The sequence below is a fragment of the Notothenia rossii genome (genome assembly GCF_949606895.1).
Source record: "Notothenia rossii genome assembly, chromosome: 6".
In the NCBI taxonomy this organism is placed as follows: Eukaryota; Metazoa; Chordata; class Actinopteri; order Perciformes; family Nototheniidae; genus Notothenia; species Notothenia rossii.
Window position 1 is genome coordinate 26,467,678 of NC_136909.1, and position 25,360 is coordinate 26,493,037.

Genomic DNA, 25,360 nt, shown 5'->3' on the forward strand with positions numbered 1-25,360 from the left:
TAAATAAGACAGCCCAATATTTTAAAAAAAATCTATTATTTTTCGCAACTTTCCGCACATTTCGCAACTTCACGCAATTTCACCTCATAAAATCACATAAACACCCTGCATGTTTAATCGCATAATCAAGGATTTTAGCCCGCATAATCAAGGATTTTGCCCGCGTTTTTCTGGAGGATCTAATAGAAAGCCAGCTCGACCAGTTGGTAGAGGCTCATAAAAACAACTGTGTGGTCAGTCAAAAAAAAAAAAATGTTTGTGCTTATTTGTGGCCCATTTCATAAGAAAATGCAAAAACATAATTTTTCCATAGCTTTTTTCTTGGTCCGGCAGTTAAAGGGTTAATCCCTTCCTCCTTACACAGACTTTCTTGCGCTACAATTTCACCTTAAAGCCCTGACACACCTACCCGATTTTGAAAGTCAGAGGCCGTCAGAGGCAGTCGGGCATTCGCGGCGCCCTACTCAGGTTGGTGTGTCCCGCACCGTCGTTGCTTTACGGCACATTTTCACACCTCCTGCGGCCGATTTAATGTTGAATCGGCCAAAGAAAGTCGGCCAAAGAAATCACTCTGATTGGCTGTTGCCTCTTTTGAATGATGAATACACACTATCGCTGCCTGCTGGTAAGGACAGTTATTGCCACTCGTCGACTGAAGTCTTTGCGGTGTGTTCATAGGCGGGCGGCGTAGCCGACGCAGGCGACGTAGCGGACGTAAAAGTCGGGATGCCTTCGGTACGCGTACTTTGGTCTCAGGTTGGTGTGTAGCGGCCTTTACTTCCTCCTTTGATCCAAAGGACATTCTTCACTTTTGATATTTCACTGTGCTAATGAAGGTTTTATTTGAGTTTCTTTCCCTTTTTTCGGACTGTTCAACATGTTTAATGCTTTTGATTTGATTTTTGCATGACCTCACAGTGCCACAGAGTACGTTTTCCTCACTTAAAGATCAGACTGTGTCCCAGTACAATCTGTTTTAAACCAATGGTGTTCTATTCTTCATCAGCTAAACTACTATAGAGTTGGTGTTTTTTTAACACTATATCAGCTACATAAGCACTGCAGTACAACTAACAAAACCAGTGTGCAATCATTTGTGACCCCTTTTGTGAAAAAACCAAGGGCAACATTTTAAACAGCGAATATATCAAATGGCTGCCACAAACAGTCAGGTAGCAGAGCGTTCTCCTGGTGACAGTGGGATTAGTGCCGCAGGTTTTCTCTCAGGACCCGAGGAGTCGGGCTGCAGCTTGAGTAACTGGATTACAGCCTTTTCTCATTTCAAAGGGATTGTGAACTCAGCAGAGGTCTTGCATGATGAAATCAAAGTGGCAGCTGAAATGGAAGGGAGAAAAACAACAAGAGTTTCTCAAAAGTCTCCAGGAATTGTCCCAACAGCTAATGAGAGAGATTCTAAATCAATGATCTTTGCTTCGCCGTGTCACCAGCATCTGATGCAAGAATTCTGAGAACTATCCCAAAGCTAAAACCAGGAGGGGAACATCATCTGGAGAGCTGGAATAATTTGCAATAAACACCTTCTGATTGGAAATCATAAGGAAACAACAAACAGCAACACACCTCTTTTTTAACTACCTCTTAAAATGTGCGTCAAAGCTATGGCAGGAGCACAGAGGGGAGTCGAGGTGGAGCCCATTCCACCGAATACCCTGTGGTAACTTTGGGGATTATTTCCAAATCCTTTCAAATGAACTTTCCATCTCAGTACCTCCTCCGCCATCTCAGCCATTCCAACTGTCCAACCATTTCTACATCACTTTCTGCACAACCTCGCATGGAGCCAAGGCCAAAACAAATGCCTGTGAGAAATATGGTCAGCACACATCAGGAGGATGAATCCCACTTCCAAGGACTGGGAAGGTAAATATTTAGGACTGTTGTTTAGTTGTATCACTCTGTTAATCCGAGACAAAAAACTAAAGCATGTGATGCATATTTACAATGATAGAAAAGGGTCAGAAAACTGTCAAATATGCAAAAATCGAACTTTTAACTTACATAACTTGTTTTTCAAGACCAAAGTCAAAACAGAGTTATATGTCAAAGCCTCAAGTCCTTAGAGAACATACTGAAACAACGAAGCATTTCAGAGTTATGATATGATTGTAGATTTCTTATAGTAAAACAAGTTCCAGCTGAATAGGTTCAATATAGGTTTTCCATTTACCTCTACATGAAAAAACGCAACCCTAGCTGGTGCCAGGACTTAACTGAAAACACTGCAAGGAAAAGTAGGGCTAAGGTCAAATATTCCATGTTGTCAAATATCCCTAAGCGTAATAAATATGTTGTGTAACTTTTCATAGAAACGTATTCAACAGCTGTGTTTTATAGATGGAGCTCAATGAAGGGAAATAAACTAAAGAGTATTTCTCATAAAGGTACGGTAAGCATTATTATAGATCTCAGCCAACACAGCTTCAAACCTCCAGCGTCAGTGGTTTAGAGAGCTGCCCCTTTGTAAACATTGTGATGTGATATGCATGGGGTGAAGGGGTGAAGTGATCTGCATGGGGTGAAGTGTGGGCCGTTTTGTTCAGGAGGCCAAAGAAACAGAGCTTGGAAGTGAACTGAGCTCACTGAAGCAAAGTTGATGGCAGAGATACGTTATACATGCTCAAAGAGCTGGAACACAAACAGCCACAGTTTGTAAATTAAACCCAGAACCAACCCCCCAACACACACTCCACTGTGTATGTGGAGAAAGAGAGGAGGGCATTTCAACAGAAGCATGTTGTCAGAAATCAGCTATGGTATAGCTGATTAATTTATGTTATTATACCACTCGTATTATAATAAAAGAAAAGTGTCCCTTATCCTTTAAAACCCTTAGACTTTAGGATTGCTTTCCCATGTGAAAACTCCACTCAGCAATGCATTCAAGCACTCATTGTGCACCATTTCAATTTTATGACAAGCAGGCCAGTTTTGTGAGATTTTTTGCACCTCATTCATCCATTCACACACCGTGCATTATTATGGCCTAATCAACGCATGCTGTGCTTTTTCTCAGTGCTGAAACTGCCTGAACAAATGCGAGAGGCAAAAGAAAGACGAGGAGGAGGGGGAACCGGCTGTGCTACACAGCTATTCTCCTGCTGCAAAGCTGCACGGCGGATCGCATACCGACACTGTGCACTGACAGGGATTTTATTTAGTAGCCCCACTAATGAAAATAACCTGGGGATAATTTGAAATGCACACAGCATTAGTTTACTATGTTATTGTAAGGTGTAAAAATATTTTCAGTTATGTTTTAAAGTTACTTTTTGTATTTCTTGATGCGAAAAAACAACTGTTAACATAAACAAAGGCATCTGAATAAAATTAACAAAATCACATGGGATTTTTAAGTGTTAATTTCAAGATTAAACCTCCCTCTCCCGACCCGTCATTTTTCCTTTTCTTGCAGAGGAGGTTTGAGACCCAAGCGGCAGCAGATCGTTCCCACATGCTTCCCTGCCGCTCGGCTCTCCAGAGGTGTCAAGCCAGCCTGAAAGAATGAAGTGCCTCCCTATTGTGCGACCCAACTATTATGTGCTTAACATTTCCATGACAAAGACGCCACTCGACTTCTCCTCCATCCATTCACTTGGAGGGCCCTTGTCCCCTTCTAATAAAACATTTTGCTGCAAATCATTGATTTAATGCCCTAGAAGCTGACGAAAGAGAGATTGCATGATCAAGAATATCTCATAAAAATAATATTGTAACAAATGTTAGAAATTAGAAATGATAATATGCAAATACTGCATACATGTTTTTTGTTGTTGTTAAAAACCGAAAATAATTAATATTGCACCTCGAAATTCAAACTAATTAAAGAATGCTCTTTAATCCAATTAAAAACCCACACACATTGATTGACATGTTTGTAAAAAAGTTTTGTCTGCATCTAAAACTTTTGTTGTTCTTGTAAATCCTGATTTTCAATCTATTATGAACACTAGTGATTTTAATTGGAGTATTATGATTAAAACGGAGCGTGGCTTTAACAGTGAGGGTAGCTGCTGATACCTGAGTGCAGAGGGTGTTGGTGGGGGAGGGGGGTGTTTGGTTGATTTATGGTGCCAGTTGCTTTTGACAACAGCCTGCTAAATCAAGACATAGCGGGTCATTACGCTATCAGTCAACAGAGGAATTTGGCCTGCATTTTAAATGAGCCCATGTTATTCTCTCTAACAAACACATTTGTATATAAAAACAATATTCCTTTAAACTGGTGAAATTGATATATAGATATGTATCTTCATTAGCAGCAGGATTTGTATACAGTTTCTTATTAACCGAGTAAACCTCACAGTTACTGTAAAAGCAAATTAAGGAGCATATGGATAAGGATCAAAATGTTACTTTTACCAATAAAGTAGCATATATTATGCACATCAGGTAATTCTGCAAAGTTGAATAGGATTTTTTAGACATAATAACAAGTTTGTGAATTTATTAAATAAGTCACACACTTTTGACATTATTTTGTTACCTAACCGAAAATCTTATAAAGCAGGTTACTTCAACCTGATGTGAGAAGGAGTCATGAAAGGACATTTAAGATTTTGTCAATATAACGTATTTTTGTTCATAGTGTGTTTTGGCTTCCAACAACTTATCCAACGTTTATTTTCCACCATGCATATTAAAACAAAAAAGGTGAACTTATATTGTTTACAAAAACTCAAGTTGACTGAGCAATGACAATGTGTCATAACATGTTTTGAATTCTTTAAAAAGAATGCACTTAACTCTCTGAATTAACAGTATCAAGGGAGTAGTGTGGCAAAAAACAAATAACTCACAGTCAATAATTATATCTTCAAGTTTCCTTTATGCCTTCTATAAAAGTATATCATTAAGGCAAGCATACAGTGGATTTAGACATTTCTTTCTCTAGGCAATACACAGTGAATAAATCATATCATAGTCTAAAAACATAAAGGATTCTCTGAAAAAAAACGATATAGGTTATACACATATATACAATACACATTATCTTTGAAGAGAATCGATCAAAAATAACTTCCCTTTAAAGCTGGAATATTCAGTCTTTTATTCACATGATGAACATTTGGATGTAACTAGGTGGCATGTAATAAATTACTGTTTCACTTTAACTCCTAATCTATTTACAGTTTTATACAGTTCATAGATTCCAGCATTAAATACTTGTAAATCAAATAGTCTGGTGCCAAATGGCAACAGTGTCATATAAAAATAGTTAATATCTTAAAAAAAAAAAGAAAAGAAAAAAAAAGAAAAGAATGGCAGTGCACAGCATACTGATTAAGCCTTTCATTGTTTCCAAAACAACTGTCTCTATGTGGCAACTTTACAATCAGAGTCTGTGACCTAGAGAAAGAAGACAATCTAATTTAGCTTATCACTAAAGCAAAGCATCTGGAGAGCCGTGAAGTGGTGTGGCTTGATAAGAGGAGCAGCGTGCAGCTCAGGCAGTTTTAAAAATAACTTGCTGGTCCCATTTGCATAGAAAATATCCTGATGTGTTATCCTTCAGCATCTACAACTCTTTACTCAAACAAGGTCTGCGCCCAAACACCATCTTCTTTAGTCTGTGAGGCTCTAACCTTTCACAATAGACAAAGGTCAAAGAGTGACAAAAGTTTAGATTGCCTTTTATCCGGACAAAAGTCGGGGGAGATTATGAACCCGGGGATTAAATGAGGGGCAATAGAGCCAAGATGGATGCCAGCAGGGTCAACACACAGTGGGCTGCTGGAAGAGGGGCTCCGCTGCCCAGCTCCTCGTTACAGTATAGTTCCGTGGGGTCCTCATCGTCTATGGGATACTGGCCGTAGTCTGAGCCGCTGCCCTCCTCCCTCACCGGAGAGTCGAAGCACAGAGCCTTCATGCTGTTCTTAACATACTCACAGATGGCCCTCTCAGTCCCGTCACACATGCATGTGTCCAGCTGCTGACCCTTGGGTATTTTACGCATATTCGCGATCACATTCCGGCAGGCGTTTGTGCAGATTGCCCCGCTGAAAAGTTTCCCGCAGTGCTTCAGATAGTCTTGCATGGAGGAGCTGCACTGCCCGTCTCTCTCGCACTGGCGCCGGGCTTCCGTGCAGCCGGTGCTGGTAGTCCTGGGCAGGCACGGCTCGATGGCCCGTTTGGTGCCCGTGCACACCGGGTCGTGCGCGCAGCTGCAGTCCTCCAGAGCCGGCCCGTTTTTGGTCAGATTTAGCTGCACAAGCGAGGAGATGCAGTGGCTGGGGCACTTCCTCTTCTCCCCGTTCAGCACGGGGCCACATGCGCGCGAGTAGTGCTCGTATGCGTAATTGCATTCGGGCTCGGCTTGGCAGTTCATGATGGCTTGCCAGCATATCAGTCTTCTACCGTGGGACGGCGAGGCCACAGAAAGGTAGCCAAAAAACAGAAGCACACAACCGAGAGGCCAAACACATCTACAGACACTCCGTGCCAAAGAGCAAGAGCTTGCCATTGTTCTGGCTGCAAGAGAGGGTCAAACTCACAACAGTGTCATATGCAAAACCTCTACACTACTCTCATGAATAGTGTCTTAACTGGAGAGTGTCATTTACTCCGAGGCAGATGGTGTGTGATAGGCCCGTGTGTGGGCGTTCAACAGGCTGGCACTGCGCTGTGTAATCCCGGCTCCATAAACCCGTCAGCGATGATCCATTTGAGCCGGATTCTTGGGCGAAACTCCCGTTATCCATACATGATTGGGGGAAACTGAAAAAGAAACGTCGGCTTACAGGAGTAAAACAAAAGACGCCGACAAGAAGTTCTCCAGAAGTTTAAGAACGTTTCTGCAGTGGTTTATTCCATCGCAGGGATTCTCTGAGTTCATGTAACAAAACTGCCTCCAGCTCAGTGAGCTCCTGCGCCCTCCTGCTAGCGGATCTCAGACAAAAAGCGAAGCCGTAAGTCCCGAGAGTCCTTTGGAGGAGTGCGCTGGACCATTAAGCAGTCCTTGTGCGTACGGGTGTGCAAACAAATAGTGCATGGGGAAAAACAACAACCCTTGTGGGTCGCAAAGTGATCCTCTACTCTCTCCCCTTTGAGCATTTGTCTTTCTGCCCCTCAGCCCCCTCTCTACATATTAGCGAGGTGCTTCTCATTGGCTGGCCACTTGTTGTGGGTTCCTACGTAATGAGGGGCGGGAGTTCAGAGTGGGAGCAAGATGGGCTTGAGAAGCACAAGTTCAGGTGATATGAATGTGTTTGAGAGTAGATTTAGTGGAAACAGCAGTCCTCTTCTAATATAATAGAAGAGGAAGAGGAGGGGGGGGGGGATACTTTAAAACTTTCCATGCTAACAGGATTCTATAGCCTACATTTAAATCAGAACATATCACAAACCGTCACACAACAAAGTATTGTGATGGTATGTTTTAAGTTAAAAAAAGAAAGTTATCATTAAAATATTGATACTTTAATTTATGATCACCAGCTTTGGTTATTGTTTTGATTTAAATTATTACTAAATAAAAATACATAACATATCTTGCCTGAATGATAGCGAAAGACAAAGGAACGTATTTAACCTTAAATATTATATATATTACTATATTAATTTTAAAAGGATATTGTAACATGGTTTTAAGGGGAAATCATAAGGTTTCACAAAATAAGTGTTTATATCTTCCCATTATAATCATGAGCTGTTGCTTGCAATGTTTAATGTACAATAATAAATATAGTCTCATGACGTATTCCTCGCTTCATGTAACAGAGGTCCTCAAAGTCACAACTACAGTATTTGCGACAAGACCAGCACGACACCCCAGTAAAGCACTTTCTAAAGTGTTATATTCTGCAGATAGTTGAACGTGACACTGTGACCTCTGTACAATATTACACTGAACTCTATGCCTGCCGTGCTAATGATCTGTGCAGCATCCTCACTGATAAATTAATCATGCCCATCCTATTAACTCTTCCTCAGCAGAGCAGTTGAGCACAAATTCATTGGGGGATAAAAAGGGCACTCAGTGAACATCATTTAATATAATCACACATTAAGGCTAACTTCCCCACTTTCTATTATTGCAAATGGTAAGCCGGTGAATCACGAGGACATTCATTTGCAGTGTCTTGCCTCAACATGTGATCTGGTATTAATCCAGTCAAACTAACACGACTGACTGCAGCTGTTTAAAGCATACCATCAGCCTGTGTTCATAAGTGGACTCCAGGAGTTTTGCTGAAAATAACTGAATCATTTCCTTATGAATCTACTGCCAGTGTGAAACAGGTGTCAAGATGCTTTGTTGGGCAATGGGTAATAAAAAGTGACAGTTGTTAAAGTTACTGATTATCCCTGAATGTAAATCATAATATAGTATCTTGATTCAGCCTCTACGCCAGATTTCTCAATGCACACTTACATACATGTTAGTTTTTATAGATTAGAAATGTTCCTAATATTAATCTCTAAAAGCTAAATGAACACAGAAAATGAAGATAAATTGCAATTGTACCGAGTTGTAATATATTTAGTGGTTTTTACTTGCATATTACAAATACAGCAAATAGAAGTTTTTCTTTGGTAAGATCTCGTTTTCTAAACTGTAAAATAAAGCAGTAAGTGGGAAAAAAACATTCAGAAGGTCTTCAAATATTTCTTCCACTGGTTTGAATAAAAAAAGCAACAATGTTTAATAGTATTGGATGAACTGACCTGGACCGAAGAGCTGTTTTCATGGATTAACCTGATTTCTTTGATTAGTCATCAAAATGTGGGAAAACTACAAAATAAAAGCTGCAGTTCATAAAGAAGCCCTCAATTATTATGTGATCGCTTTTTCTCTGACCATCAACAGAAGTAATAAAGATTCTGAATACCTTGTTGGTTTTCAAAAGACTTTGGACTTTGATAAGACCTTATACTTTTGCCCAAAGATATCTCCCTGGACCTCATCATCACAATAACACACAAGTGTGTGTGTGTGTGTGTGTGTGTGTGTGTGTGTGTGTGTGTGTGTGTGTGTGTGTGTGTGTGTGTGTGTGTGTGTGTGTGTGTGTGTGTGTGTGTGTGTGTGTGTGTGTGTGTGTGTGTGTGTGTGTGTGTGTGTGTGTGTGTGTGTGTGTGTGTGTGTGTGAGTGAGTGAGTAAAATGATAGCCCACATGTTGACACATGAGCGAGAGGAGGCAGTTTAGTTCTTGAGGCCTGATGTGGATGAGGGAGTCAGGGAAAGAGAGCAGCGAGGGCACAAAGGCTGTTTGTGTTTCAAACAGCATTCTGATCTCAGGAATGTACCTTTAGGCCACAGCCGTGAGCTTCCCACTGCAAACAATGCACTCAATGTCAGTTACGGCTGGCTAGCACAGACGCTGCTGGCGCTACTCCAAAGTCCCAACTCGTCGAAAATGATGGATACAGGGAACTCAATATTTCAGGAGTCCCTCTGCTGCCTTGCCCTCCAGCACAAAGAATAGCAACACCATGTTCTTCGACAACAGATTCCCAAACACCAACGTCTTCATTGTTTTAAGTGCACAACTGTAATAGGAAACAGAGGCAACACCATTCAAGCAAGAATTCATTCATCTTTTTATATTTGTGTCAATAAAACAGCAATTTTAGCCTTTCAGAGTCCATAATAATTTGCCTGTTTCGAAAATGGATTAAGTCAAGACTTCTAGGAGAAAATACCTCTTTAAAATCTCATCAAACACATAAAAAAACCTTTCATCCTAAACACTTACAGATGAGAAAAAAGCTGATCGAATCATCCAACACTTTTGTCTTTGCCAACAGCTGTACGCTTAAACCAGATGTGCTGCACCGAGAGCGGAGTGTCGTTACTTTAAGGGCTCAATTAAACCAGAGTTCTCGCCGCAACAGTCCAATTAAGGGACAAACATAATGGTATTAAAACCATTCCCTGCAGGTGTTTTGTAAAATTACTTAAAATATAACTTTGGTTAAAAAAGAATAATGGCTTCAAATTGTGTTTACAGTTTCTATTAGAAAGAAAAACGGAAACAATTTAATTAAAGACATTTATGATGCTCTATTTGATACATTTTGACATTCTTGCTGCACATTTGAAACATTTCCAACTCATTAATGGTCACAGGACTGCTGCTGTTGAAGTGTAAAGAGAGGATTTCAAGAGTAACTGCTTGAGCTGAATCCCAGCAGAGAAGGTCAGCAGCAGTGGGCCTGCACAGCGCCGTCTGAAAAAGGAAATATCAGGATACAGGAAATGAGTTGGCAGGAACTATCCATTCAAATTGCTTCCTCTTTGGGATTTCAGAGAAGCGATAATGGCAAGTGATAAGTTATTTGGAACGGAACCAAATAAGATTAAGGATTCATTTCCTTCCTCGTGTCTGCCTATTAATTTGCCTCTGGTTAGTCCCTCCTCTTCTGGGGATTTGGGTTAATTTGTTCGGTGGGGAACTGCACAGTGACGCACAAGTGATTACAACTGTACACGTTGGCAGATACTGTCAGAAAGTCAAAAATAAACCAACTATTTTTATGATTTCCAGGAGTTTTGCGGTATTCCAAGGCATTTTGATGTTAAGGGAGGATCTCCTGCAGCACTAAATACCAACACAAACACTTTCAGCTTTCAGGGAAATAAACACATTTGACTTAAAACCAAGTCAGGGTTACACACCCACATTTTTAGAGAGTATGAAATTGAAACTTCCTTTCCTGTTTAACTGAGTGGGTGGATCCCTTCTTCAAAAACCTGCTAAATGGTTAAAATGTTAAATGAAGTTTTATGGGGGGCGCGTTCCTTTAATCAGTGAGATTAAAGTCATCCATCATGTCAAATCGTCACTGATCCTGCCGACCCTTTTAGCACAGTCCACTGCATTATAACTTCTAGAAGACCTGATGTGCACATTGGTGTCCCATCAAAACAGAAAACAGACTGATAAAATAATCATCACAATCAGGCGGTGGCAGCAGCCATCATTTAAGAATGAGTGTAACATTTTATTAACTTAAACTAGGGTTTTAGTGTGTATTCGATCAGCTTTGTTGAAAAGGAACTAGCTGCAAGCTGCACCGTACCATCGGTCGGTGTCTGGCTTCAGACCTTTATTCATTTCCTGTCTTCTTTCTACTGTCCCAATAAAAAAAGTCATATAAATGCCCCGCCCCTAAAAAAAACAATGTATATTAAACAGAAATGTATGTTTTTTTCTGATATTGCAGACTTTCAGTTGACCAGACAGGAAGTCTACAGGTATTGTGACCTTTTTGTGACAGGGCAGAAATGCCGGAGAGAGAGAGAGAGAGAGAGAGAGAGAGAGAGAGAGAGAGAGAGAGAGAGAGAGAGATAGAAGTATGACATACATCAAGGGTGCTAAGTCCAGGATCAAATTGCATGCACTTTAGCTTCCTGCTACACTAAGTAGCTCTAAAAGACTTTGCAAACCGTCCAAACACCATTCGACAATTAAGCATGCACGCCAAGTGTTTGCTCACAGGGCAACAATGGCTAATACCACTTTGCAACTATAAGTGTTAAAGAGACAGAGGCTCTCCTCTCCCCGCGAGCTCCCAAGTGGAACCTGCAAAACAGTCTTGAGGATAATTTTCCTTATTTGAGCCCCTAAAACAGGCAGACCTAGACATCCTGGCCCGTATGTCCTCTAATAGTAAACAGCAAAGTCCATTAGTGGTGGAGAATGTGCTTTTAGATCTGTAATTACATCCAGGTCACTTTTACAGTATTTACCTCGACAGACCTCTCCGAGTCTCTACACGGCCTCCACACAACGCATATCACACGAGCAGCTGCTTCAACACATGCTGCTAAGCCATTAGCCAGTATGAGCGGCTGTTTATACAGGCCCGAAGGCCTTTCATATCAATGCAAACACCAGCACATATGGACCAACCAATAAAGACCTAACCTCCGACACAGACACATGACCTTAATCTCCCCAACATGGAGAGCAGCAAGACAGAATGTACCATGTAAAAACACAACAAAGAATCCCTACAGCATGTGCTAAACATGCCTGATCTCATGTTTATAAAAGATTCAGCTCCTTCATTGAGAGTGATGGGGACTTCAAGTGAACTTTATTCCTTATTGTTGTATTGTATTTTTTACGACTAAACTTTTGGTGATAGTGGTGTTATAACTGACTGTAGTGCTTTGTCGCTTAAAAGAAAATGTGGGTGCTGCTGCAAATCTAGTCACTGAACTGAATTACTAATACCAAAAGAACACCTGAAGTATGAGGAATACTAAAATGTTTCCTCCTGATTACCACAATTAATTAAACAGCGTCAATCCATTGGCATGTAATGTTGTCCTAACACAAACAGTTCAGAACTTGACCTAACTTACAGCAGGAACTATCCGGAGCAAACTTTCAATTCTCAGCAGTTTTTAAACTTGTTAGATTGAACACTTTGTGGTAGCCACTGAAGAAGATTTGAGGCTCAATACTAAGCCCTATATTGGGTAAAGGATACTTTCAGCCTCAGTATCCTACAAAGTGTTAAAACTAGACCACTCTAGAGGTAATCATTTACGTCCAATGCCAAAGTTCAGTGCCCTTCGAGAGTGTGTATGTGGCATGGCAGAAAGTAAGGGTGTGGAGGTTGGAGTAGTGGGTATGAATGTTGCATGTTTGACTTCATACAGGAAACCACAGTTTGTGTCCCGTCACAGACCTGCAATTATTGTTAGGGCCATCTGGAAAAAGTTTCAAATACTTGAGGTGCTTAATTATTTTGGTTTATTACGCAATATTTGTAAAACTAATGACATCAACTGTACCTGAGCTTAGCAGTGTTTATTTCCAATTAGCCTTGTGTTAGCATGTTAACCACCAACAATCTTTATACTTTGATCTTTTTGTAAATTCTCTCATTAAGGAAAGTGTTGCCATTAACTGTTCATTATTGACTAATCTGTCAATTATTTTCTAGAGAAATAAATTAATAGTTTGCTCCATAAAACAAAAGTCGAAGGTGAAGTCTTAAATGTATTTATTTGTCAGTCCAAAACTCACATTTCCAGATTGGAGAGGCTGGAAACATGTTCTTCTGTTTGTGTGAAAACATGTTCAAAGGGTTATTTCATTGGTGATTATGTTTTTCTTTAATCAACTTGTCCAATAAAACTCTAACTTAGCATACTAGGTTGAACATGTTCTTTTAATAAAGAATGACATTGAAGCCCTCTGTGCCTATGTAACATTAATGCTACCCAGTCTTTGAGTGCACAGTTTCTAGGATATGTAAACAACAGAACACTCTGCAGTATGCCATCTCACCCTCTTGCACAGCTTTCGCACGGCTTTCATACGGCTTTCATACTTGCATCCCAGAACCCCCTGCAGTTTTTTTGGCAGGCCTCCAAACCTCGAGTACCAATTTAAGAGATTAGACCCAGAAAAAAGCACACGAGACCAAGACAAATGGCCCCCACCAGATCTCCCCCGGCCAACCTCTGGCATCCTAGTCTGCTATAGAGACGTCAAGTAGTGCGGGAGGGAATGTGAAACCCAAGCATGTTCCCCCATTTGGCACGTTCCTGAGGCTCCAACGCAGTTATGAGGCCACTTCATAGGAGTGTAAACTGTGTATTTAAAAAGCCGTCATTGTGGGACTAACATTGGCCCTGGTGTAGGTTGTTAGAATAACTGAATGACACAATGGTTTCTTTTCTAAATAAACAGATGTGGGAAGGCTATTAAAACCTACATTTTTTTCTCTTCCTCTCGGTCTCCTCCTCCCCTCCTCCACCCCATTTGTAAGTGGTCTCACACACACACATATATACACTCTCTCTCTTTCACTAACTTTCACTGCCTCACTCTCTCCCTCTCTCTTCCTCCCTCCGTCCACATGTCTAAGAAAGGCAAAGGCCCAGTTCCCTCCTGCAGCTGTTCAGCACAGACGGGCCTCTATTCCAGCCTCCACACTGAAGTGATATCGGTCTTCTGCATATGCTGATTAATTGCATGTCATTCTTAGCTCCTCCAAGACCACTGCCCCTCTGCAGCCCCCCAAAAGCACCTCACTCCTCCTCCCACACTGCACATGGAGGAAATTAACTCCAAACCACAATCCTGCTGGCACTGGCCTCCTATCAAATCGAATTCTCAAGGAAAGATTACTGTGCGATTTCAAAAAGACCAAAGTATATTCATAATTCACAAGTAAGCCATGAGCTTACTTTACAATTAAAGTTATTATATGTTTTCCTATCAGTAGATTAAATATGTTCAAAATGTCTGTTTAAAAAGGTAGTTTAAAAAAGGTTGTCTAGTACCAGAAAGAAAGTTGCTTTATATTATTAGAAGAAACAATACGTATTATTACAATAAGTGATAAAACAGCCAAAATGTTAATAATATAAACTCCAAGGAATGACTTGTAAAGTATTGCCCATCTGTTTGATTTAAGGCAATATCCAGGAACAGCAGAACACCATGGTAATGACAACTTGGCTTTGCTATACTACCAAGATAAAGTGAAAACTATTGCCACCAAAAGATCTGGACTCTGGAAGAGCTCAAAAGGCAGAAACTACAAAGATCTGAACTCTCAATTTAAGGCACATTTGTGATTTGTAATTAAGGACGGGAAATGATCAATAAGCTAAATCCAGTCCTGTAGAAGTACTTTGTTGCAGAGTGAAGGGTTTTGTCGGGCCATTTTTGCATGAACTAAAGCAAAGAATCTTTCATCAACAACCAGGTTCCTTCAATGGAAAAAGTCAAATACATGCCGTTGCCTAATTCTTTTATTTGAGGAGACATTTCACTTCAAAGAAAAACCCACATGAGCTTGAGAACTTCTGATAATATGATGAAGATGAGTACATCAAACTCAAAAGTATGTTTTACAACTGGCCCATGTCCCCAACAAAGCAGTGCAGGAGTGCATTCCCAGCTGGTTCTGCAATGCTGATAAGGCAGCGTGGCTGCTTGGTGACCAAATAAAAAGCACATGTCTGACATAGCATCGGAGATGGATCAATCCTCAGTGAACTCTTGACACCGAGGGGATTACTGAGGATAAGAATGATGTGACCAATTCACATGTTGCGTACATTGAAGAAACACAGGCGCCATTTTGGTGTGTCAGCTTTCAAAGACTGTTTTTCAAATTCACATTTTGAAGGTTTTAGCGTTTGAATGTTGATTGTATTTACTTTTGAAGCTGAAGTCCCTTCATTAAGGGCAGTTTTTTCTTTTTCAATGATATCATAGTACTGTACTGAATGTGTGTAGCATCCCTTTTTTTACTTTAAAACCATGTGTTAGTTTCAGAACAAAAAGGTGATGTATAACACTTTTTCACAAACAAGTAACACACTTCCTCTTATCTCCTCACATGTCTACATGCCTGACTGCCATCCATTTGCTTGAAATATAAAAGGATGATCAATAATCTTTTTGTTGCATACATTTTGCCGTTGACTTTGTCAGAGTTTTGATTATCTTAAGGCAGTAAAACGTTGCAAAGTAAAGACCCGCTGAGAAACCATCCGGAACACTAAGATTGTTGTTTAAACTGCAGATTGTCTGCCTTTACCTTATGCTTATTTCGCTCAATGGATGCCCATGACCTTGGCCACAGGCTAGATAGTGTTTCATTGGCAAGATCTAAATGAAGAGCGGGATTAAGAATACACTTTCCTGAACCAAAAGGCAAACAGCTTGAGCCAGAATTTCCAGTACAAGTTGGAGTTCAATAAGGGGCCTTTTTTACTGATTCTTAAAGACAGGGTTTCCAAAAATGTTACTACATGAGTCAAGCACAGAAAAATTGTCTGTATGGTGAAAAGTGGTGTTGAATTTTAATGTGCCAGACATATCTGATCAGCAAAAGAAAAGTTCTCGAGGTGAACTAATAGTTGCAGCCTCAGGTCTCGCAAGAATACTAACCAACCACTTTATAACACTAGTCCCAAAGAAAGCAGGAAGATACATTTTCTAGCTGTGATTGCAGACTGAAATATAATTGTTTACTGACTAAAACTGTCAGACAGGTGGACAGATTTTGTCATCTGGCCTATTCCATTAATAATGTAGAATTCCATCAACAAAATTTACATTTCTTGGCATAAATAATTATTTCCTATTGTCACATTGAGTCCACTTACCTAATTTAATCAATTTGCAAAGACAGTTGATTATTTATTGTTTGAATTGTTTATTAAAATACAGTACATCCAGGTTACACTGACATCTATGGGAATTTGTTAAGCTTTTTAATGACTTTCTCATAGTTTCGTCTTTCAGTGGAATAAGATAGGCTTTCCAAAATGTTTCTCCTGAGTAAGAATCCAAACTTTTTTAAACAAAAACCGCCATGGTGCTGATGTTTTGCCACAACATACCCCGCCAGTGTCAGCTTTCAACTGATAACAGCCAGGCCATCAGTCAGGTGGGGCCCCAGATGGATTTGGACAGATTCATCACAACTAACACCCAAGGTCAGTCGCAGGTAATCCATCAGGGCGCTGGGCTAATTCAGCACTGTCAGGTAGGAGCAAAATAAGTCTGTCTTTCAAGGTTCCGACTCCATTGACAGAATGTACGACTTAAAGTGTGTAGCTCTGTGTTCCTCGTTAAAGCTTGACTGTACACAGGTCATGCTCTGACATAACATGGATCAACAAAATCTCTAATAGTCTCCCTTTCAAGGTTTAATGTGAATGTGTAGTGTACATACACACACACACAAAGATATACATAGACCCACAGAAGATCACTTTATTCTCTTACATCCAATAACTCCCTGGAGGAAAAAGCTCTCACTTCATGACCGTGTTGTATGTGTTGTTCGACTCAAATCACAAGAGCAACGGACAAAAGTAACCCAGCCAACGGCCTCATTAAAGCATACAATAGGAGGAAAAATGGATCAGTCCAATTCAGAAAGTGTGGCCTATTGCTGGAACCTCATTATGCCAAATAAAAACTCCAACAAGCCTTGTCAAAACCACCAAAAGGAAAACATTTTCTTTTGCAATGCCTTTGATGGACGGAAAGATATTTTTAACGTAAACATAACATGTGGCTAAAATGTGCATTTTCTACTAAACATCTGTAGGCCCAGAAAGAGTATGACTTCATGTCCTTTATTGGACTGCTTTGAGATTCTCATTAGTCTTATTGCCACAATGGTTAATGTTTGTTTGGTTAATTCTGTATAAACAAGCAATACGTCAAGCCAAATTCACAACTCATTTAACAGTGATCCATGGGAAGGGGAAGCTCAGTATAGTGATGCTTGAAGCTCAGTCATTACAAATATGTATTAGCCAAGTCATTCTATTATCATAGTTATTTAGCTCCAATAACCATCTCTCATCGTAACCGTGTCTGATTGCAGTGTCTCTGCTTTATTACCTTCACAAAAGGAGTTTTTTATTGTCTATTTGTTTATAAGAAGGTTAACTCAAGTACATTAATAAATGTGAAATAATCTATTCAAAATAGTTGACACTTCAACCAAGGGCCAAGAAAGTTTCAGTTTATGCAATATGTAGTGTAGAAGCAAATTCATGGATTTTTGGATTCAAGGTTGACTAATAACCATGAATCAGTAATATATGTCAACTTGGAGCAATTCCACTTCTTCTGAAAACAAGATGATAAGCTTAAATTGCAATAAATCACTGCCTGTATATTGTGTGATTCACCCTAAAGTCTATTCCTGCAGTTTTGCTAAACCTATTGTTGGAGAATAATTTGCTTAGGTTTTAAACCTTTGACACAGTTCATCATTTTCTCTTTTCACTGTCTTCTTTCCCGTGGCATCGGTCTACGGCCGTGGGTATTGCTGCTATCTCTCTTAAGGAGGGGCAGCTTGGGCGTATTGTTGTCGCCAGCTTATGACCGAGCACAAGCTGGCACTAGATAGTTTATTGTTCAGGGACATCTAGAAGCCCTTCTTTTTAGGAACGTAGGTTCCCTGGCGCACATTCTTTCCTATGGACGAGAGCTATAGTTAGATTCAGGGTCCATATTTGTTTAGTCTCGCTGATAAAGAATGTTGATTATTACACTCCAAACTAGTTTTTGGCATCTCTACCGTGTGGTCAACTCGTGGCCCGTGATATGTCTTGTGAATTCTACGGCCAAAGCTCCAAATAAACCGTCAGTGTTTGCCATCAAAGCTCCAGCTCTCTCTGTCTCTCCGAGTCCTGTTTCCAATTGCTACAGAAGTGTCCCCCACACCTATATGTACATTGAGTGTTGCTAAGGATTTGATCATTCAGCCTTAGTACAAATGTAGGCTTGTTTGATTAAGGAACAATACCTTTTATGCATAAAAAGTGCTAATGCTAATGTCTTGGGGGTAAAAAGTCTGAAAATTATGTTTAACTTTTGAAATTAACATTACATCTGTTTTAAGCATACCAAAAACCACATAAATGTAAAATTAGTAGTTGTTTGATTTAGTGGAGTGTGTTTAGTCTTCATTAAAGAAATGGAAACAGTGAAGAAGAACCGTTCTGGCTTGTTAACTGAAACAGGAGAAGAGAGGGGGAAAAGAGAAAAGTCATCCGTATGCACAGCATGCACAACATCTCTGAGAACTATCACGTTTTATGAAGTAATGAAGTTGATATAGTGAAAAGACATTTTAAAGACATTAAAAAGCTGCACATCAAAATGGTAATAATATCTGAGGAACCCATTGATCACACGCAGAGGTTTCAAAACATTAATTATTCTGTTCATGTGATAAACAAGTGACGCTTAAAAGTGCTTCTACTTTTTAACCAATGCGTTGTGGGATTTGGGGACCAAAAACTATTTGATGTAAAATAAGTTCACAGAACTGTGGCTTCAGCCTTAATAGGATACGTTAAGCTAGATAAAAATGGTAAAGACGCAACACTTAGGGATCATAGAGGACAGAATATGAGCAAAGTAAGTTCACCTTAATAACGTTGTGAACAAATAGTTTATCAGTTTGAATCAATGCTCAGAGATGTCCCCCTCTGGCTGTCTCATTTTGTTGCTACCCTCACATTTCCAATCCAGGTGTGTACCCATAATTCTTCCCTGTGTGTGTGTGTGTGTGAAAGGGCAGGTTTTCCCCGCTGTGGTGGCCAAAGGTTTACGACCTTGTGTGCTGCCATTTTGTGTTACCTCACGCTGTTAGCTTTTGGTCGTCCTGTAAGCTGGCAGGAATGTGAGTGTGGATGTGCAGTGACTTGCACAAGACCCTTGGGTGCCTGCTAACTTAGTTGCCTTGAAATATTTTGTAGGAAAATGTTCACTCATCACTCAAAGTATAAACTAATGTAGGCCAAAAATGCCCATGAGAACAGATAGCGAAGGCATTCATGTCTCATTTGAGAATAGTACATTTGAGACTAATAGGACAGCAAAGACTGGTGAACAGTGAGGCCACATCTTCATTCTATTACATACCATATCCATCACCATGAGGGACACAGAGGCAAAGGGGACATTTGGCATAATCACGGTCATTTCCTGGACCCAGCCGTGCACCCTGGCTGTCTCCATGTATGGAGTCTGGCAGTCTGGGTCCATATAGACACTGCAAACACACAGCGAACACACTCATCCATCCAGCACACTGCAGACCTCTGATCCATCTGTGACAGCAGCCGAACAATCTGCTCCTTCTTCTGGCCTTCCCTGTCCAGACATACTTTCTGTCGCAATCTGTCCACCCCAAATGAAGATAAAGAGGAAGACCAGAGCCGGACTTATCAGTCAACATTGAACCATTTGAAAGTCCCTTTCACAGATGGCTGGATAATGTCAACTCCAAGACCTTTCTCTGCCCCTGCTGATTTCTTTTATCTTCCTCCTCCAGACGTATTCCTGAGAACACTCAAGAACACTAAAGATAAGCCCGCAGTTTGAAAGTTAGAACTCAAGGATTTCAAAAGTGGGTCTCGCAAGCCTGTAAGCAAGGCTACATTAAGATAGTAGTAGAATATGTGATAATAACAGACTCCGTTTATTGGATGCCTAAAGTGACCTTTGGGGTCAAAGACATCAGGCACTCCAAAGCCGAGCTGGTAAAATTAGAAAAAGGATAGAAAAACAGCTGTTCTCTCAGCTAATAAAGTTATTACCGAAGTTTCAAACCAACCTGGCTTCTGTCAGTGTGTTTTTTCAGACACACCTTGACAAAGGCGTTGACGCAAGTTATAGTCTTTGCAGTAAATAGCACCTATGTTAATTTGATGTTGGTTTACCATTACAGAAGCTAATAAAAAGTCGCCATAACATGTTATTTATGAGTTGTGTGAGTCTTTTTGATTCAACCCAAGATTTATATGGATTTTTGGGACTCTTGCAGGCAGACGGACAAGTAGCTTGCAAACTGTGGCGAAACATTTTCATTTATTTAGAGTTGTGATACGTTTTGGTTCTATTTTAGTCTTCACTAACTCCGAAGGGAGATTTCTGGTTGCTAAACTGCTAAATGTACTATATTATATATACTATATTCAAAAGCTAGGCGTTGGGGCTGAGCAGGTAATGTAGTGAGTTCTTTTAGAGCCTTTTCACTGAAAACAGCTGCCAGTTCAGGCTGAAATAAGCTTTGATTAAAGTAATGAGTGTTCCAAGACATAAATCTAACTTGATGTCTTCCAGTCATATGTATCCATCAAGTCAAAGAAATGAAGGCCTACAGAAATGAATCTGTGTAAAATCTGAGCAGCAACACACTTGACAATGTACATCACAAGACACAACGTCTATCTGTCACTGGTAGTTATAGTTTTCTTTCAATCTCCTCTACTCGCCTGTCAAGTTAAATGCTCTGCTGATCACATGAAGCATAAATGCTTTTCATGTCTGTCAGCGCACTTCAACCCACAAACACACGATAAAAAAGCTAATGTGGTATTATCTTTAACTGGCATCAAATGTTGTTTTTGGTGGTGTTGTAATGTAATGTCACATCTGAAATGCCTTCAACCTCAATCCTCAAACGTGTTTTGACAAATCTTGCACGCTGCGACTGTTTGTTTTCATTAATTATTTTGTCTTAGTAAGCAAACTCTGAAAACCGTCAAACTCTAATCAGTGATATCTTGACGGACTAAGGTCTAAACAAAAAATCTTTGATAAAATGTTGCCATTATCGTTGTGTCTTTCCCACCTGCTTTAGTGGTGAAATTATTTCTCCATTGACAGCAGACAGAGCCGTATTACCATAGAGGTCATGGCGTTTGGTTTTGATTTGTTGAAAGCCTGCTTCCAGGGTATTACACTAACTTTTCGGTTCACCAACTTGCAAAACTATTGCCCTAAATAAAATGTTCAGCATGCATAAACAATAATGTAGTAAATATTGTTTTGAAGATTAATCCATATCGAATATTTCACCGACTAAAAACCCTGCTGGGTAAAATCATTGAGTTTAAAACAACTGTTGCTTTACTTTGGCTAAACAGTATAGACGTCTTCCCCTCACACAGGAAACAAGGTCAGCGCGTCTGATCTTGGGATCTTTGATATCAAACTCTCCAGCACTCTCCGGTCTTATCATTAAAGCATTTTCTAAGCTTGAGTAATCCTCTTCAGAGAAGAAGAAAGACACCCGGGCAATGCTTTGAACTTGAGATAACATGGTCTGCACATGGTGTGTGTTAAGGAAGTGCTTTTGTGTGTGCACGCATTTGCATTTCAAGTCAATGCAATAGGGCATAATGAACTTTTGGCAGGTAGAATCTGCCAACTACACTTACAGTAACGTAAAGCTTTTCTCATGCAGGCCCCTGAAAAGAAAGAAGGAAGAGTAGTATAAGAGTAGTATTTAAAATAGTTTAACTTCAGATGTTAAACATCGGTACAAACAGAAATAACAAAATCTAAACTCTTTACCACTCTTCACTCTTCACTGTAATGCTCATTCTAGTTTTATTCGTAGTAGTTTTACACATTATGGGAAGAGGACAAACCCTCCTGAGTTAGGCCTTGAGAGTCCAAATGATTTCTTGCAAGTAGCCTGATTTTTCCAACAGGCTTCACTGAAGTCTGTGGTGGGAGTTTGGGGAAATGCAGGACCTGATTTACACAACCCCCCCTCCCATACCTGACAGGAGCAGCTGCATCCCATGACAGATAGGCCATGTCATCTCCAAAATGACTGCAGGGCTGCCCTGCTCTCAGCTTTTCTGTCAGCACCCAATATGACGTTCTAATTTTACCAAGGCAGGCTGCACCCTGAGTGTGTAACTGCTCAGTGGTACGGATGCAGTCTCTGGCAACATGTACCAGTGGTGGGAGAAACTAAGTAGATTGATCAGTTGCTGTCCTGCATACACATGTACATTTATTTTACAATTGAGCTGCACTTCTTTTCAAAGAAAAATATTGTACTTCCTACTCTACTACATTTATTTAGAATCCAAATTCATTAATAACTATAAAAAATCAACACAGCATTGTATCTGTTGCTATGCTGTATTAAAATAAAGACGTCAAGTACCAATCTTTTTGGCAACAACTCATTTAGCAGTCACCTGGTGATGAGCTTTTTCTCTGATGAGTTCAATAGGATTGGAAGTGAGATGTTTAAATGTTTAATATCTCAATAAAATTGAATTGTAAAAACGTAGTTTTTTAACTTTTGTATTGTGATTATATCATATTGTGGGGAGTCTGATGATTAAAGACAATATGTCCTGTGTAGAAATAGGTTACATTCACAACATAAGCATAAACATCTTGATGAAAACTCTTACATTTTAAACAGTTTTTAGTATGTGATCTCAATACGTGTTCTTCCCACACATATGCAAACCAAAACAAAGATATGAAGTTTAGAGGGAAAGATTGTTAGTAAATGTAACAAACTCTTTTGGAGTTGACCATACACAACATCAAATGCATATCAACACAATTGCATGCAGGCACTTCAAGGTATTGTTAAGGCCAAGGAATGAGCTGCACAGCCCTCTGGGTAATAGACTGGGGATGTGCTGGAATAAAACTCAAGCCCTCTTGCCATTCCAGGAAGAGCAAAGCAGGCCAGGCTCCATATCAATGACAAAAGCAGACAGACAGCCAGCGCTGATGCATAAAACATGAGCCTGAGAACTTTCGCTCAACTCAGTCAATTATAATTTGTTTGAGGAACATGGGATACATTGCTGCAACAGAAGGTCTAACTTATTGTTGGTTAACTGCAATATACCAAAGAACACTGCCATGGTTTAAGAAGTGCTAGTGTGAACATTGGTAACTCTCTTCCCTCTGATTGGACAAAAGGCAAATGGTACAAAGTCTGACTCCATAGAGAATATGACGTAAAGAATTACTGAAGGAAACGTTTTAAATATCATGATATTTTGTGAAAAATTACTTTGCTAAGGAGTGTTAACTCTAACACAAACACATGTAAACATGCATGAAGTCAAACTACTGTATAGTCCACAAAGATACAGCACTTTTGTTTAAATCCAGACAAGGCCAAGCAGTTGTTTTGGTTGAAACCATATGGGACTCATTTGAGAGAGGGAACTTCTGGCATCGATTCCGGGGCCTGGTTTTGATGTTCGGATAGGATTGGTACACATTACGGTCAACATCAAACTATTCCGACTTAAAAGTGTCGTTGTTACTGTAATGGTGAAGAAAAACCTAAACCATGAACATATTTAAATTACTTTTATTTCTTATTTTTTCAGAAGTCAACAGTGTGCGTTTCCTCTATCTTCTAATAAGTCCATGGTCGACCACAAAAAAAAAAAATGTCAGCTTTAATATTCCTTGTCTAGAAAGCCAAGCACATATTTTATTGCAAGATATTCCAGTAATTAGTTTCCATCTGAATAAGTGTAAAAACAATGTGTCTATAAAGTTACAGTAAAAGTTTCTCAGTTCAACTTTAACAGGCAGATTTCTGTCTGCTTTTCTCTCCTGCTTGGATCAAATTAGTCGAGGGGCCTGTTTAGGGAGAACTTGGGCTACAGCAGGGACCAACACAAGGTTCAACTGCAAAACTCTTCAGTTGCATCAGCCTCTCATACAGTTACATCAAATATGTGGAAGAAAAAAGGCACAAACACTGAGAAGCTTCCCAAAATAATATCCTCATCTGACCTAACCTGTGACCTCTCACACAGGGAGCCAAAGGAACATCTGTGAGAGCTTTACTGATTATAGTAATTACCTATAGGTTACAGTTTTACCGTTTGACTAGAAGAGATAATGGACTTTTAGACTTGGAAGATCTTTACAAATGTTCATAACTAACTTCAAAGATCCGCTACATTTGGCAGGAGAGAAGCTGCTTTCCTCCAGCTCTTAATACTTAAAACTAATAAATGCAGTGAGAACATATTATTGGCTTTGTTTTTTCCATGTATCTTTAACAAAGTTCTCACTATGAAACAAAAGAGCAGTGTTAAATGTGGGTCCCTAGAGCAGCCAATTGATTGCCCATTCCAACTCCCATAGATACAAAATCATAGAAAAACAAAGTGTACTGCCTAAATTATGTGAAATTGCTGCTAATTGTGGGCGTGGGTAATCATTCATATAAGGCTGTTCTTTGACAACCGCACAACCTATTTGGGTTCTTGTAATCTGGGGTTGGGCTTGAGTGTTTCACAGTAATGCCCTTCCATGCTGAGATTACAATCTGAGCTGCTAAAAGAGAGCCATTTGCTTTAGATGTGTGGTAAATTACAAGGAAAACAAAGACCACAGACACAAATAGCGACATGCAGACACGGTGGCACCAAAATAGCAAATGTTGAACCATTGTGTAGCTCACACTTTGACGTTTGAACACCTCCAGCATTTCTGACACTACCTTTACTGTCCTGCGTGGCGTATGCTCACTGGAGAGGAAAACTACATTACGTTGTGTAACATTCTCACATTTCTCTTGCTCCTCGAAAGCCAAATGAATATCTGAGCAGAGCGGAGCCTCCAACTGGCCCAGGATTCTCACCATGCCACAACCACCTTTAATCTTCTGTAAGTACTTTCTTGGCACACAAAGGGAAAGTTCTCCCCTTTTAGAAAGCAGGTTAAAAATAAAATGCATGAAACCTGATAAATTTACATTGTATATCTCTGGGTTTGGGACGGTTGGTAGAACAAAATAAGACATTTAATGACATCACCTTGCAGTTTTAAGAAAGATTTATGGGTATTTTTCAAAATGTTACTACATAGTATAGACCAAACAATTAAGCAGTAAATAAAGAACAAATATATTCAGATAAATCAATAAAAAATAAAAAAAATACTTTGTTTTTAAAAAAAAAATTCCTTTGCATGTAGAAAATCGACTGCTCTCCGTCTCAGTTTTTGTACCAATACTTTTCATGACCAGTGCAGATATTCAATATTTATTGGCAATTAAAAAATGATAGGGTTTTAAAGGATTTCAAGT

At 39.8% G+C, this 25,360-nt stretch overlaps 1 protein-coding gene and 1 long non-coding RNA gene across 2 annotated transcripts in view; both read right to left on the reverse strand.

Annotated features, from left to right (window-relative positions):
- Positions 1-4,826: 4,826 nt before the first annotated feature.
- On the reverse strand, positions 4,827-7,088 carry gas1a (growth arrest-specific 1a). The gene has a single exon (XM_079690441.1). It carries the CDS (start codon positions 6,479-6,481, stop codon positions 5,693-5,695), a length of 789 nt encoding a protein of 262 aa, XP_079546567.1. The 5' UTR covers positions 6,482-7,088; the 3' UTR covers positions 4,827-5,692.
- A 2,962-nt stretch (positions 7,089-10,050) lies between these two features.
- The window catches only part of LOC307044981, a 63,832-nt gene continuing 48,522 nt past the window's right edge, over positions 10,051-25,360 (reverse strand). Inside the window, exon 3 of the long non-coding RNA XR_013809756.1 lies at positions 10,051-10,188. This is a non-coding gene — a long non-coding RNA (uncharacterized lncRNA). The remainder of the gene's footprint in view (positions 10,189-25,360) is intronic.

Coding starts and splice junctions, on each gene's coding strand:
- gas1a (XM_079690441.1), bottom strand. CDS start 6,481: ATGGCAAGCTCTTGCTCTTTGGCACGGAGTGTCTGTAGATGTGTTTGG.